Source organism: Hyperolius riggenbachi, chromosome 4, assembly GCF_040937935.1.
Source record: "Hyperolius riggenbachi isolate aHypRig1 chromosome 4, aHypRig1.pri, whole genome shotgun sequence".
NCBI classification, from domain to species: domain Eukaryota; kingdom Metazoa; phylum Chordata; class Amphibia; order Anura; family Hyperoliidae; genus Hyperolius; species Hyperolius riggenbachi.
The window spans coordinates 166,657,046-166,673,667 of NC_090649.1; the positions used below are offsets into that span (position 1 = coordinate 166,657,046).

Consider the following 16,622-nt stretch of genomic DNA (forward strand, 5'->3'; position numbering starts at 1 on the left):
AGTCTAGAGATACACAAAATAACTACTTGCAAATTACTACTGTTGCTAAGATTTTCAAGAAGAGATACCCCAAGTCACAAGACTGTCCCAATAATAGGCCAGCAAGTTTGCTTATTGGCCCGTTTTGATGAATGACTTCATTCAAAAGAACTCGACAGGGACTCCTCCCCAGTTCTCCATTTTAACAACTTAAAGCAAGCATGCTACTGGCATGAGGACTTAGCCAGTGGCCATCTTGGATATACCTTGATCTGAAACAAAGGAACTTAACTTGCTTTCCCAAATGGAAATAATTCATCGGAACCTTAAGTATTCATTTATTTCTTCCCTTCCTTTTATTTTTAGATTGAGCTACTCTTGTCTCTATAATTGTTATTTTTAATGATTTTCTGTATATATTAATTATTTATATTACATTTATAAATAAAAGACTTTTAAAAGTAACTACTATTCAGCCACACAGAACAAATCCTAGATTCCTGAACATTTGCTACCGAGAAGTGTTGTTATTAGCCGGAATAGAGTGTGTTCCAGCTGGCTGGATAGTGTAATGGTTAAGGGCCTGTTCAGTAGGCCAGCACCTATTCAGCAGGAGACCTTGGGTAAATCTTCCTAACACTGCTACTGCCTATAGAGCTAGTGGCTGCAGCTCTGGCGCTTTGAGTCTGCCAGGAGAAAAGCGCAATATAAATGTTCTGTGTCTGATCAACGGAAGCTCAGCTCACTTTACTCACTTTTACTTTGCCTTATTACATCCTCTCCAGTCTCGGTAACTTTAAAAACTCTAAACATGAAGTTTTCACTCATAGGGCCATATGCAATTCACTTTTTCTTCTAAGTTTTCTTCTAGGTGATATTTTTACATCTTATCACTAAAATCAGTGGCGTAGATATAGATAGCAATAGTAGAGTTTGAGAGCACACCGCTGCCCTTGGGCCAGAGCAAAGAGGCCCACTAGGGGCTCTCCCTCAACTAGAGTTTTAACTCTTTAATGGTGCTAAGCTGGTAATGATCACTTCTATGTATGCTTTTGTATAGTGGTAATCATTAACTAATTGTTCCCCTCCTCTGCATTCACATCTCTTACTGTGGATGTCCTTGGCAGGTTTTGTTGAGCCATATGAATTGTTATTTAACCATTTATGCTGCCTGGATGTGATCCTCATGTCCAGGCAGCTGCTGCTGTGCTGATGCGTGCTTCAGTGCGCTCCCGTATGCAATCGCCCCCGCGAGCTCATGTGCCGCCCCCGGTATCCCGAAGATCAATTAATGAGAACATGGTTCCCCTTCATTGATCTAAGTCCCCAGCAGAAAAACCGACAGCTTCTAATCAGAGGCTGCAGTCTTTCTGACATAAAAAAAGTTTCCCGTCCTCTATATGCTTCCTGGAAGTGATCAGTACGCTTCCGGAGCTAAGAAAAAAAAAATCTCACTGTGGGCATCTTGTGGCTAAATAGCAAAACTACACATTTACATACATTTTTTAATATAATAAACCCACATTATTACGTTTAAAATTAACTGTGTATTTCCCACACCAAGAATTACCCAAATAAAATTTTTATTGAAAAAAAAATGACAATTAAACAAAAAAAACCATAAATAGTTACCTAAGGGTCTGAACTTTTTAAATATGCATGTGAAGAGGGTATATTACGAACATTTTTAAATTATAAGCTTGTAAATAGTGATGCACGCAAAGCTGAAAAAATGTACCTTTATTTCCAAATAAAATTTTGGCCCCATACATTGTGATAGGGTCAAAATTTAAATGGCGTAATAACTGAGACAAATGAGCAAATAAAATACATAGGTTTTAATTATGGTAGCATGTATTATTTTAAAGCTATAATGGCCGAAAACTGAGAAAGAATGATTTTTTTCCATTTTTTTCTTAATATTCCTGTTAAAACGCATTTAGAAAAAATAATTCTTAGCAAAATGTACCACCCAAAGAAAGCTTAAATGGTGGCGGAAAAAACAAGATATAGATCAATTCTTTGTAATAATTCTTGATAAAGTTATTGGCGATTGAATGGGAGGTTGCATGAGGTGAAAAATCCCCGAGGGCTGAAATGGTTAAGCAGAAGCTAGAAAATTATATACTAGAAGAAAATGTGAATTGAATAAGGGCCATAATCCCTTATTGTTTACATCATCACAAGTTCCACCTATATTGATCAACCAAACTTACGTCAGTGTCACTTTAAGTTTCTTACTTCATACTGTAGCAGAAAAAAGTGACACATAGGCCCATACGCAATTCTATTTTTCACCTGAGTTTTCTCCTAGGTTATATTTTTAAACTTGTCAATAAATTGCTTTTTAAGCCACCAAAAAAGCAACACATTTCTTAAAATAATTTTGGTAGTACTATTCCACCAACGTTTTTGCTACTTTTTAGTTGAAAAGTGCTTGAAAGTTATTTTAAATCGAAAATGAAAAATTATCTCCTAGGAGAAAAAGTGAATTACATATGGGCCATAGGGCCATATGCAATTCACTTTTTCTCCTAAGTTTTCTCCTAGGTGATATTTTCACACCTTATCATAAAATCCTTTTTAAGTCACAAGCAAGCAAGAAAATACTCAAAATAATGTTGATAGTGCTTTTACTTTACATTTTGGTACTTTTTGGATTCCAAAATGCTGAAAAGTTATTTTAAAAAGAAGTTGAAAAATTATCTCCTAGGAGAAAACTCAGGTGAAAAAGTGAATTGCATATGGGCCATAGACTCTGATTGGCTGTTGCTTTCTCTTCAGTACTGGTTCTTTTACAATGTATTCCAGTAGTCATTAAGAATAGATAAGAATAAACTTAATGCTAGAGTATTCTGATAATTTTTTTTCAATAAGCGATACAACAGGAAATCAAAGAGAAAGCAATCTATTAGAAGAATGAGAAAAAATGATTGACACTGCTCCATAAAATGAGAGGAGGCATTTGCCGAAGGCAGGAATTACTGAAACATAATGCACTGATACTGAAACATGCAGCATCTCACCAATGCTTCTCATATGAAGCTAATGTATTTCAATTTTGATATGTGAAATAGAATGATAATTTTTTCTCCCTATGGAACGACTCCTGCATCTCCAAACTACTCTCAGAAGGGTCACCGCATTCGCCCCTGCATTTCCCTCCGTCGAGCATCCTCCCATCTGCTTTCTATTTGCCACGTTCGGTTTATGCGTCTTATGCTATTTGCTCTATATTAAGCATTCTAAATAAAACAAAATGAATCATGTATGATGCATGACCCGAGTGCGCCAAATAAAAATTCCATTGCATAAGTCATTTCGCATAAGAACCTGCAAAGGAGGAAGGCAGCTGATGCAAGTACTAATTTCACATGAGCGCAGAGGAATAGGACTGGATTGGATTATTATGAAAATGAAAAGACGAGCAATGAAAGGATAGCGGCACTACAAACATTCTATAGGGAATATGGTTCTTTTCTGTGTTTTATGCATATGTTACAAACACTGATTATTATTTTCTCAAATACTGCAGTATCATTTCAGAAACTGTTTTGTATACAATGGATTGCACACAAAGCATGTTGTAGCATTATTACAGGTACCGAAATTTCCAGGGTAAACAATGTTTTCAAACAACAAAGATGCACTGGAAACACCACTTTTGTAATATATGTGGGAATAAGCAGAAGAGGTAAGATTTTCTGCATACCAGGAACCCTCTTGACACTGCTTCTCTGCATGTAAAAATTCATGGACTACTCATGATTCAAAGAGAAACTGTAACCAAGGATAAAACTTAATTCCAATCTGTAGCAGATACCGCCTTTCCCATGAGAAATCTTGACCCTTTTTTTGCAGGTGGGGTCTGTATGCCTTGTATTGTGGTGAAACCCCTCCCATAGAGTGACGTCAGGACCTAGGTCATGACAGTTTCCGGTCTTTAAACCTTGTTGCATTGCGGGAAATAACAGCTATTTCTAATTGCCAAACAACCATTATCTCCCTCTGTGCATATGTATATTTATAGAAAACAACCTTTTAGCCTATTGCAATGTTAGTGTATGTGGTTATAAATAATGGCAGATCGTGCTGTCTAGTTTTTTTCTTGTATGCTAGTAGTAAAGATGATTATGCGCAGGCTCATTGTGGATCAAACAAAATGAACAAATCACATGGTGAATATCAATAATTTCTTGATCTCTTGTCTATTTTTTAACTTCTCACTTTGCAATGTATTGATTTCCTTTCCCCCCCCTTTCCCTCTTTATTCCAGACAAGAATCATAACTACTGGGGGTAGGCTCTATAGGCGCTGGTAGAAACCAGGGCCAGAGGGGGCCTGCAAGCCTTCTTCTTTAAAGGGACACTGTAGGGGGGTTCAAGGGAAACTGAGTTGAAGTTACCCGGGGCTTCTAATGGTCCCCCTACAGACATCCTGTGCCCGTGCAGCCACTCCCCAATGCTCCGGCCCCGCCTCTGGTTCACTTCTGGAATTTCAGACTTTAAAGTCTGAAAACCACTGCGCCTACATTGCCATGTTCTCGCTACCGCTGATGTCACCAGGAGCGTACTGCGCAGGCCCAGTATGGCTTGTGCCTACGCCGTGCGTTCCTGGTGACATCAGGGGAAGCAAGGACACGGCAACGCAGGCGCATTGGTTTTCAGACTTTAACGTCTGAAGTTCCAGAAGTGAACTGGAGGCGGGGCCGGAGCATCGGTGAGTGGCTGCGCGGGCACAGGATGTCTGCGGGGGACCATTAGAAGCCCCGGGTAACTTCAACTCATTTTCCCCTGACCCCCCCTACAGTGTCCCTTTAGCTTTCCCTCAGTGGAATAGAAGTGTGAATGGAAGCACTGGGAGCAGTTTTATGTTTACCTGTCATTGCACACAGCTGTGATTTCCTCCTCTCTGCCTTACTCTCCCTCTCGTAACATCCACTTAGTCACATCAGTGGAGAGTAGGGGGACTGTACATACAACACAGTAGGTAAATCTAAATCTGATGCCAGTACTTTCCAGTGCCAAATCTATGCATGACAGGGCCTGCTCTAGGCTCAATTGGTCCCTTGGCAACAATGACAAGGGAACCTCTGTTCAGGTGTATAGTGGTCCCTGCACTTAATTCTCAATGAGAAGATGCAGATGGGAAGCATGGCGTGATTGAGGACCGTGAACAAATATTTTGACGAACATTTGTTCACAATGTTCGTTCATCACTAATCGGAAGTGGAGGGCTCCATTAAAGAGAAACCGTAACCAAGAATTGAACTTCATCCCAGTCAGTAGCTCATAACCCTTTTACATGAGAAATCTATTCCTTTTCACAAACGGATCACCAGAAGGCTCTGTATGGCTAATATTGTAGTGAAACCCTTCCCACAGTGAGTTACCTGTCTGTGAATCTTGTTGCATTGTGGGAAATAACAGCTGTTTACAGCTGGTCCAACTGCTATAAAGCAAGCAGCATCTTTTTCCACTGACATCACCGGCCATCTGTAAAAATATCACCATGTGATAAATGTCAGAATATAAATCAGGGAGAGGAAAGATTTTACCACGGGCAAACACTGACTAAATCATTTATACATAATTATTGCAAAATGAAGCACTTTTTTATTACATTATTTTCACTGGAGTTCCTCTTTAACGTTTGGTTAGGGAGCTCCATGATTTGTAGTTATGTCATAGTGAAAATCGCTATCGCATCACATCACAGGTAAAACAATTGCTTAACTTAAATATGTTTAACAATTACATTTCTGGACCGGAAAGCAGGAAGTCTGCTGGCATATGATAAAAACTATCCACAGGCGCAACAGCGACAATAACCTATCTATATAATGTACATATCCTCAAGATTCGACCAGCAATAGCTCATTCCTAAGCAGTGAGACAAGAGAGTAGTAGTGATATAGCCCTGCTAGCCACTCATGTGACTGAGGTGCACTTTAAGTAGTTGTTACATTTTCCATCCGCAGATGTGTCTTTGGAATTTTGTGGGGCAATGCTTTTGCTGGATTATAAAGCTAGCATTGTGCACAGAGGAGACTTACTGCAAGTCAGCTAAGCAAAATCAGTAAACAAGTATCAATAAAGATTATGTATAGACTTTTTTTCCATTGACAGCTGTTGAAGTGCTACTGCTGGTTAAAAATCAGTTTCCAGCAAATGCACAAGCATCTGTAGCCAGAGCACGTTTGCATCCAGATGTAGCAATTGTTAGATTAAATTGCATTATTCCAGTACCTAGTTATATACAAAATGTATGATGGTAGGCTCACAAACATTTTTTATGTATACTGCTATGTACAGAGATGAGATAATTATTGCCTAATCTGTCCATTTGCATTCAGATCAGGCAACAATTATATTTTGATTTAACGCGAACTGAACTCAGAACTTCCTCTCTGCTCTAAAAGATACGCTATAGCATAAAAACCTTTAAAACATTTATTTGTTACAGCTTACAGAACTCCTGCAATAAATATGCAGTGTGTCTACTTCCTGCTTTCATGGGAACAGACAAAGGGTTAACATCCTGTGTTTACAGATTAGCTTTGTCTGCTTAGGAATGCCGAATTTCTGCACTAACACAGCTGAGAGATCAAATTACACTTGTGATTACTTGAAAATGAGGGGGAATTAGACAGGCTCTTCTTTCTAAAAACACACAGGGTGCATGTATCGCTGTTTTCATTGTGTCCTGTGCAAGAGTTCAGGTCCACTTTAAGGATCTGGTGTCCTTTTTGTGTGAATTCTGTACATCTAAAAGAAAAAAAAATCAAAGAAAAGGAGACTAGGAATCGGATAGTGTAGTATGTTAAGCCACAGGGATAATATGATAAACAGTTTCTCACAATGGTGGGCTGTCTGAGACAACCAATCAGGAAGCAGTAGTGGAACATAAACCAATCCACCTACTGGTATGGATAGTCACTCTCCAAATGAAAAAGATGGAAGGGATTCCAGGGTAAAACCAGGGGCGTAGCAATAGGGGTTGCAGAGGTTGTGACTGCATCAGGGCCCTTGTGCCAGAGGGGCACCAAAGGGCCCTACCTCAACTACAGTATTAGCTCTCTATTGGTCCTGTGCTCATAATAATCACTTCTATAAATACTTTGAATGGTGGTAATCATTAACAAACTGTTCCCTATCCCCTTCTTGCACCTCTGACACTGTAGTTGCCATTGGCAGGTTTTGGTGCTCTGTGTCAACTGTTATGTATAGAGTGCTTGGGGGGCCTCATTTTGCATCGGGGAACACAGCTGCTTAGCTACGCCAGTGGGTAAAACCCGACCCGTGACCAAGGTGGGATAGTTAGGAACTTTGATGTAGTTATCAAAAAAGTCTATAAGATCCAAATCTTGAAAAAATAAAGGGGGCGTGGTGACCTACCTCTTAACAATGAACGCCACTGTGTTGCGCAGTGTAGGCAAAAGTGTTTTTTGGACAAACTAAATGATAAACACTTATAGCTCACCACTCTTACTTTATAATTATTATTTATTTATTATTTATTTATTGTATTTATAAAGCGCCAACATATTACGCAGCGCTGAACATTAATTTAGGCTACAGACAATATTTAGGGGTCACATACAGCAATATGACAATACAGGAATACAAGAAAACCAGATCACACACCATAGTATGAGTACCAGGTAATGCTTAGTCAGTCACTGGATGGAGCATGGAGATTAGACAAGTTAGGTTCACTCAGATGCATAGCATGGGTTCACAGTAATGGAGGTGCAAGATCAGGTAGGACACAAAAGGAGGAGGACCCTGCCCAAAGGCTTACAATCTAGAGGGAGAGGTAAGGACACGAATGGTAGGGGACCAGAGTTCAGCTGTAGGTTTAGAGCACTTGTGAGGGGTAGTAGGCCAGAGTGAAAAGGTGAGTTTTGAGGGCTTTCTTGAAGATGTTGAAGGAGGGGGCTGCCCTAATGGGTGGAGGTAGGGAGTTCCATAGTGTTGGAGCAGCTCTTGAGAAGTCCTGGAGGCGTGCATGGGACTGGGTGATGCGGGGGGCGGTTAGGCGAAGTTCATTGGAAGAGCGGAGTGAGCGGCTAGGTGTGTACCTCTGAGTAAGATCGGAAATGTAGGTTGGACAGGTTTTGTGGACAGATTTGTAGGTCAGACACAGTATCTTGAATCTGATTCTGGACTGGATAGGAAGCCAGTGGAGGGATTCTAGGAGGGGATCTGCCATGGTGGAGCAATGGGAGCAGTGGATAATTCTGGCTGCCGCATTCATGATGGACTGCAGTGGGGCTGTTCGGGTCATAGGGAGACCAGACAGCAGGGCATTGCAGTAGTCAAGGCGGGAAATTATGAGGGCATGGATGAGGAGTTTGGTGGTGGCAGAGGTCAGGAAAGGGCGAATCTTACAGATGTTACGAAGGTGGAAATTGCAGGACTTAGTGAGGTTTTGGATGTGGGAAGTGAAGGAGAGTGCGGAGTCCAGGGTGACACCCAGACAGCGGGCTTGAGAGGTAGGGCGAATGGTAGTGTGGTTAACAGTGACATGCACATCTGGGAGGTTCGTGGATGGCCGGGGTGGGAAGATCATAAATTCCGTTTTGTCTAGATTTAGTTTCAGGAACCTAGCGGACATCCAGGAGGAGATGGCTGATAGACAGGAGGAGACCTTGTCCATGGTCGTGGTGGATATGTCAGGGGTGTGGAGGTAGATCTGGGTGTCATCTGCATACAGATGATAGTTAAAACCCATGAAGGAGATAACCTTGCCAATGGAGGATGTGTATAGGGTGAACAGTAGGGGGCCAAGGACCAAACCTTGGGGGACTCCCACCGAGAGGTGGTTGGGGGTGGACGAGGACTCATTGAAGGCGGTCATGAAGGAGCGGTTGGAGAGGTAGGATGAAAGCCAGGACAGGGCGAGATCGTGAATGCCCAAGGACTGGAGGGACTGGAGGAGTAGGGGATGATCTACTGTGTCAAAAGCTGCTGACAGGTCAAGGAGGAGGAGAATGGAGCATTTACCTTCAGCTTTAGCTAAGGCAAGGTCGTTGACCACTTTGGTGAGAGCAGTTTCGGTTGAGTGGGCAGGCCGAAATCCAGATTGGAGTGGGTCTAGCAGTGAGTTGGCATTGAGGTACTGGGTCAGGCGTTTGTGAACCAGACGCTCAAGGACTTTTGAGGCAAAGGGGAGGAGGGAGATAGGACGGTAGTTGGAGGGTAGCGAGGGGTCGAGTGAGGGTTTCTTGAGCAGGGGTAGTACAGTGGCCTGCTTGAAGTCTGAGGGGAAGGTGCCTGTGGATAGGGAGAGGTTGAACAGGGTAGTGAGGACTGGGGCCAATTCCGTGAAGTGAGGCTGGAGTAAATCAGAAGGGATGGGATCAAGGGGGGAAGTAGTGGTATGGGAAGTCTGCAGTAGGTGGTCTGCAGTAGGTGGTCTTTTTTCATATCAGCTTTATAAATTGAGTTTAGATGCATGTTAGTAGTCTTTTCATCCCCTTTGCATCCACCTTTGTCCCTTGTGTCCTCCTTTGTCCCTCTTTGTGTCCTCCTTCATCCCCCTATGTGTCATTCTTTGCCCCCTGTGTCCTCCTTTGTGTCCCTCTTTGTTCCCTGTGTCCTCTTTCATGTCCCCCTTTGTCCCTCATATCCTTCTTTGTGTCCCCTCTGTCCCTGTATTTCCCCTGTGGCCTCCTCTGCTCCTCACCATGCAGAGTTAAAAGCAGCAGAAGCCGATAGAGTGTCTCACTTGATCCTGGGAGCTGGCGGCGATCAGAGACCTCTCCTCACCGTCACTATTCCCCCTAGTGCCGGTCACGTCTAATGAAGACGCGATCAGGCAAACCCAGCTCTAGGGGAAAAATGGGAGAGAGGAGAAGCTGATGATCTTTGTGGGCTCTCGTATCAGGTGAGAGACGCGATCGGCAGGAGAAATAGAGTAGGTACATGTGACTCGGAAGCAGCACCCCTGGGAACTGCTTATGCTGCGGCACCCAGTTTAAGAACATCTGTACTACAAGATCTTGAGATGAAGGTGTGTGTCACAAAGCTGCATGTTACCATAAAGGTTCCTTGAGTAGAGAATGTTAACATACCTTTTTTCATAAAATGAACAGCTGTTTGGAAGCTACATGTTCACTGGATGAAGAATTTCATGCAGCCTGTACCATTCTGCAAGGTGTCCTGCTGAACTTGTCCTTGAGGTAAAGGTAACGCTCACTGGTGAATGCAGTGAAATTGTGTATTTTGGTGGGCTTTATCCACAGTGGTCCAAATGCTGAATAAAGCATTTAGGTTAACAGAAAACAAGATTAATGTGTAGGTGATTATCAAAGTCGGACCATCCACAAGGCAAACCTAGGCAGCTGCCTATGGCCTAGAGAGAATCTAGGGGCCTGGTGGATGCTTCCCCCAGCAAATCTAACTAAAAAAAATAGGTGATCCTCAGTGGTGGGCAAAAACTGCTATCCTGCCTAGGGCCCCATTTCATCTTCGACCCCTTTCACACTGGAGCGTTTTCATTGCGTTTTAATGCTAAGGCAATGAAAGTCTACGGGACCTTTCATACCTGTATGGTGGGACGCGATGCGCAAGAAGTGAGGTTTTTCACTGTACTGCCGACGAGAAACAGTGCGTTGGGGGCCGACTTGCACGACTATGTGCGGAAGACCAAAAGTCATATAAGCCTATGGCGACACAAATATATTTAAAAATTTGCATGGTAGCGTTGTGCCGTGCATGTGCGGAAGCATATTTTTTCAATACACTTAGGTGCAATTCGTTTCTTCGCCCACAGGAACTTCCTGCTTGGCTTATGGCCAGAAAGGGGATTACCGTGTATTAACGCAGAAACCCCAGAAGGCCTTTTTTATCTATTTTCCATCTGATTGCATTGCACCAGCAACGCTGGTCAGCAGCGTGAAACCGGTCCTAAACTTTTTCTGGTGTTTATTCACGCATTGGGCTCAGTACATCATTCTATAGTAGACCTTGAGTAAAAGAGGACACGGAGCATAATTCACAAGCACACTGTAAACAGATCCGTTTGGCACGTAGGATCATGCAAACAAGGCCCTGTGCAGCTCACTTCTATAGCATGCAGCACAACATTTTATCAATAAAGTAAGTAAAAAAAATATATATATTTATTTTTTTTAGAAATAATAATAATTCAATTCAAGGAGACATTCCAGTATTGGAGTGTGTAAATAGTGCACCAAGTCAGCACAAACTTTTAAAATATTATTACTTGCTGAATGTGTTCATAAACTGCCAAGCTTTTTCTTTCCTGCTATGCAGTTTTATTTCTTGACAGTAGATTTAGAAGCAGTCTTTCATTCAGCGGTTTAATGGCAGGATTGGGTACATTTTCAGTATTACTGTAATTCTAAATCGACACATTTGTCTACATCGGCCTAGCTTCTCTGCACTGTAAATCCAGAAGTACAATAAGCAGCCTAGCTGGAAGTGTCAGGCAGGAGATCACAGATGGGATTGCCACAAAGACCTTGCATAGTGTAGACATGCTTTAAATCTAGTTTCCATAATACCATATTGTTAAAAGGAAGGCCACTGAAATACAGAAGCCTGACATGAATAATGCATCAATTTTTCTTTTTGACAGATACAAAAATGGGAACTTTATCTTGGCCCACAGCGACTTTCATAACTGTGGTGGCTACGGTGTATCTGGAAGCAAAGACAACCCCGCCGGCAAAGTATACTAAAAAAGTATACAACATGGAGATTGTGAATGGTTTTGAGACGTCACTTGCGCCGCCAACAGAGGAAACTCCTTACACTGACATGCTGGAAACCAGTGACACCACCACTGACCTGGCCACTTTAAATCCTGATTACAGGACCGCCACCACTCTTTACCCTTTTGACAATTTCACTCTTGAAACAGCCGATTTTTTCTTCAATTGTTGTGACTGCTGCACGCCCATGGCCGGGCCCAAGGGTGATCCTGGACCAATGGGACTTCCAGGTAAATTGAGCCTTAAACATCTATTTATTCTTATATATATATGTATGATGTGAGTAGTACCTGTAAATTCACTGGACTCTGCATAACGTATCATACCAAACAGATTTTTGCATAATGTTAACCTTTCTACCTTGCTTACAAACAATGTAAAGTGCACGGGCCTCAGACTGTATCCAATGTATCACGGGGAGTCATAGACTAAGATAGAAGGTCCATCAAGCCTCCAATGCAATAAAGTCCATACACATATAATCCAATCTGGACTTGACCCTTCTGGACCAATTTTCAACTTTTTATTTCCATTCAAAAGCGGCTTTTGAATGCAAATAAAAAGTTGAAAATTGGTCCAGAAGGGTCGAGTCCAGATTGGATTGTATGTGTATGAACTTCTCTACCTTGCACATGGTATGAAAGTCTTCTGAGAAGAGAACCTTATACGTTTTTCCAAAGAAGAATTTGCCAATTCTCATCCCCACTCAGCAGCATGTACTGTGCTAGGAAGGAGAGCAGGGAACCCCCTTTCCCGCTGCAGGGAAATACAATAGCAATAAGATAAAAATTCCAGTGCAGCCAATTGCTGTTTGCCCAAGCTATACCGAGTGCAATGATGGGGAATGCCCGCAATTACGTCAGACGCTCACACAAAATGATCTCAAATGATTATTTTAAGCAACAGAAGTCTATCTCTAAAATGCGTCACAATTGCAGTATGGGTAACAAAGCCTGAGCTGGATAAGTACTGGCCACCCTCAGGGCTGCCAAATTGATGATTTTCAGACTATAGCTTATAAATGCAGGAATATTATTTACTCGGACTGTAAATCATTGTGAATGGCTATAATGCTCTATTATACTTTTATTACTATTAAGCATCCACCTTTTGGCAATGACATAAATAAACAGGAATGTGTGGCATTGTGGGAGCTGGGGCTCCAAAGCACTTTAATCAGAAGTTTAGCATCACTCTTCTAAAAGGCAGTTAAGCCTGATAAAAGATCAGAGCTTATCTATCTTCCCTCCACAGCAGCATCAGAATGACTGGGGCTTCCAAGCTGCTTTTTCATGTCTAGGTCTGGGATTTCTCTTGCAAGAACCGGTCATCTAAATGGTTCTAAAAAGTGGAAATAAATAAGTGTGTTTAATAAATTACATTGATTCTGCCAAAGTCACACATGCAACCATGATAGCAATAATTCTGTACAATGCTAAAGGAAACCTGAGACTTGATAAAATAAAAGTTTTATATATATCTGGGGCTTCCTCCTGGGAGACCAGGCATTATTTTTTTAACGGTTTTGGAATTCTCAGAAATAAACATTCTGCCGAGGCAGAGCTGCACCTGACAGGACAAAAGATGCCACTAGTGATACATTTCAGAAAGCAAATCATAGTAAGGAAAGGGTTTACAATGGGAAAGCACTGAGTGACTAAATAATTTATATACAGTATGGATATTGAAAACAAAAAAGAAGAAGCAAGCCATCCCTTTGTTGTCCCTGAAAGCTAAACACACCTCCAGAACCACTAGAATGCAATGATGTGAGTCATACAGAGCCATTCTAATCCATACATACAGACTGGCTGATTCTCATCAGTGCATGGCATGGATTAATATGGGTGTATGTAGTAGAACTTGAAACACCCAGAGTTACAGGTTGCTTAGCAAGCTCATGGTGAACTAGAACTCCTAGGAGCTTAGCTTTCAGGGACAACAAAGGGACGATTTGCATATTCTGCAGTGATGCATTGTGGGACACCTCGTATGCTCACTCTAACCTGAATAAACGCAAATACTTTTTGTTTTATGAAGGCAAACTTCTACTTTACATAGCATTTTTAGTAAGAGGGTTTTTGGACCCTTTTAGCCCCTCACACACTCCTAGGAGTTCTAAATTTGCATGCATGGAAAAAAACAGAAGCACTGCTTCAGAATTTCTGACAATTCCCATAGTCCTGCATGGCAGAGCTAGAGGGATCCAGATGTGTAATCACAGAGCACAAGTGCTGGCATTCATCTCAGACATGGAAGCTCGGGAAACATGGAAACCCAGCCTAACCCAGATCCCAGTGATAGATTTTACATAGTATTCTCATATATACAGTTGCCCCTGCTGGACATTCTTGCTTAAACCCTCGACTATTGTTGCCTATTTCCAAGAGTTACGCTAACATGAGCCCAGCCACATGCGGCTTTCACTGCAAGCAATGCTACTCTACTGGACCTTCAATATGAGTGCAAACCACAGCAATCTGCAGCATACTGATAAGGATATAGAAAGAGATTTTCTGTGCATATAGGCTCCAGAACTGCCAGAGCCAATGTGCAATGAGACCATTACCAGAAGTAACGCTGTGGGTCTGCAGAGCCAATGGGAACTATTTATTTAGGAACGTTATTATTATTATGCCTTTATCTATCACTTTCCATAGTGTTTTTATAGAATATGTAGAACAATTCAGATTAGCAATAATTTGTTCATATGGGCAGCTGGCATTGAGTGCTCTCATTGCCTCTTTTTGACTGCCTTTCAGCTGTTGCCATGTTATGGTGATATTCACTCCAGAGCAGTTCAAGGTGTTTCTATGATACTAACCCAAAACGAAATGGGGAAAAAGGGTGCAGGATGCCTTAAGGAAAAAACAGTGCCCCATAGGCGCCTATCATAAAAGCCGCGATTTGCGGCAAATTATGGAAATTTAGCCGCACGCTATCGGGTGCCTCCCAACACAAAAAAGTACATTCTTTGCCAAAAATCGTTCACCTGTCCACTATGCAATGCCGCAGTTTGCAGTTCCGCAGGCCTCAGCACCCATGATGCTATTGTCCGCCGAAATCTACTTTATCTGCTGCTAATCAGGTGCCTCCTGGTGCTAAAATGTACCTTCCTTGTTGCATTATCGCAGCTTGGCGGTAGAGAGGGGGAGGGTTAAGGTTTGAGGGGGGTGTGGGTTAGGGTTAGGCACCAGGAGGGAATAAACAAACATACAAACATTCCACGATGATGCACTTTCCAGCAGTAAAGATGTTGCCACCTGTGATAAATTTAAGGATATGAATCAGGGAGTGGAAAGATTTTACAATGGGTAAATATTGTCTAAATAATTTATAAAGTAATATTGTCAAAAATAAGCAATATTCTTGATGCTATAGTCAGTAAATGTCCTCTTTAAAATCTACCTGTAATGAAAAAAATAAAAGGACATTGCTGTTGCCCCTGTGTCCACACCGCTCTCTGGCCCCCCACCGCCGCACTATAGCCCCCAAAATTAAAATTGTCGTCATTCTGAAAGGTAAGGGAAGAGGAGAGGGATTCCCTGCTCAAAAGGCCCACTAGCGTTCCTGCAGGCTTTCCAAAGCTGCCATTGGGCAGCTCTGTCTCTTCACAGCCACGCCCCCTGTCGCTCCCCTGCCTCCCTGCACACTACTGTGTGAGAGCAGCTTCTTCCAGACCCCAGGAGTCACGAAAGTGAAACTGGAGAATTGCAGGCGAATGGACCGGCGGAGAGCGGCGGAGATGGAGTCTACCGGATGCTGGGATGAGGAAATATAGCATTTTTGTGAATAGACCCTGTAGTGCTTCTTTTTAAGAAACTATCAGACAAAACAGATAACACAAATCCTGCTGTATTTAGAAATTTTGATGAAAAAGTAATTTACATTTTTCATCACTCAGTAGAAAAGCATTAAAGAATGCATTTTTTTTCTACAGTTGCAGGAAAAGAGAGCTCTATAATGGGTTTTTCCCCACAAAGCAAGGAAAGTTAGCATTAAACGTTAATGGTATTTTACTGCAGATGCATCTTGGTGGTAAACACTTCTCTCATTGTAAGTGATATATACGGTAATCACATATTGTTTTGCCAATTGGCCGATAATTCAGCTTACATTTTTTTTTCTCCATAACTGCAGCATTTCCGTCTATGCTTTAAAAAAACAAAAGCAAACAAACAAACAAAAAAAAACAACAACTCTGAGTCTGAATGTTTATTTGTTCTACAAATCACCAGCAGAGAGTGAACTTTTTAGACACACTGTTCTCAGGGCTTGCAAGATACAGTAAACTGCATTATGATCTAATAAAAGAAATGACTCTTGTTTTAGTTCATAGAGAATTACCAACCACTAATGTGTTTTGTCAACAGTTTTATAGCTCATTACGTCTTTGGCTGTGAAGACTTGTTTGTGATCTAATATACCAAGCTTAAAAGGTGTTCTTGCGCTATATACAAACTTATGGAGCGACTCACACCTCCTGACCGCCTCTGTTGTAAGCATTGCCAATGTACTTTTTCACACTTTTATTGGCCTTCAGAAAGCTGTGTATTGCTGTGTGGACTTGGAGAATTCCCTGTAATTATAGCTGAGCAGAAGCTTGCAAACCATCAATATTCTGATTCAGATATACCATAATTAGCCAAAACGCAGAAAGAGAGATATTGAAACAAATTTACAAAGCCAGTAGTCACTTATTGCTCCTTGCATGGACTTATTTTGTGTTAAAGCATAAGGGTCAGTCATACTGTCCCAGGACCACCCCCCCCCCCCCCTACACACACACACATTAATAAGTAGATAGATACTTGTTCTACTTACATGTACTGTCCAGTTTTTTATTTCAGTGAATTTTATATAGTAAATAAAGAGTAAACTATACAAGACATTTTCCATC

At 41.7% G+C, this 16,622-nt stretch overlaps 1 protein-coding gene across 1 annotated transcript in view; it reads left to right on the forward strand.

Annotated features, from left to right (window-relative positions):
- Nucleotides 1–16,622, forward strand: part of OTOL1 (otolin 1) — a 101,633-nt gene that overhangs the window by 48,676 nt on the left and 36,335 nt on the right. Inside the window, exon 5 of the mRNA XM_068233311.1 lies at nt 11,587–11,952. Within this exon, the coding sequence (XP_068089412.1) occupies nt 11,587–11,952 (366 nt within the window). The remainder of the gene's footprint in view (nt 1–11,586; nt 11,953–16,622) is intronic.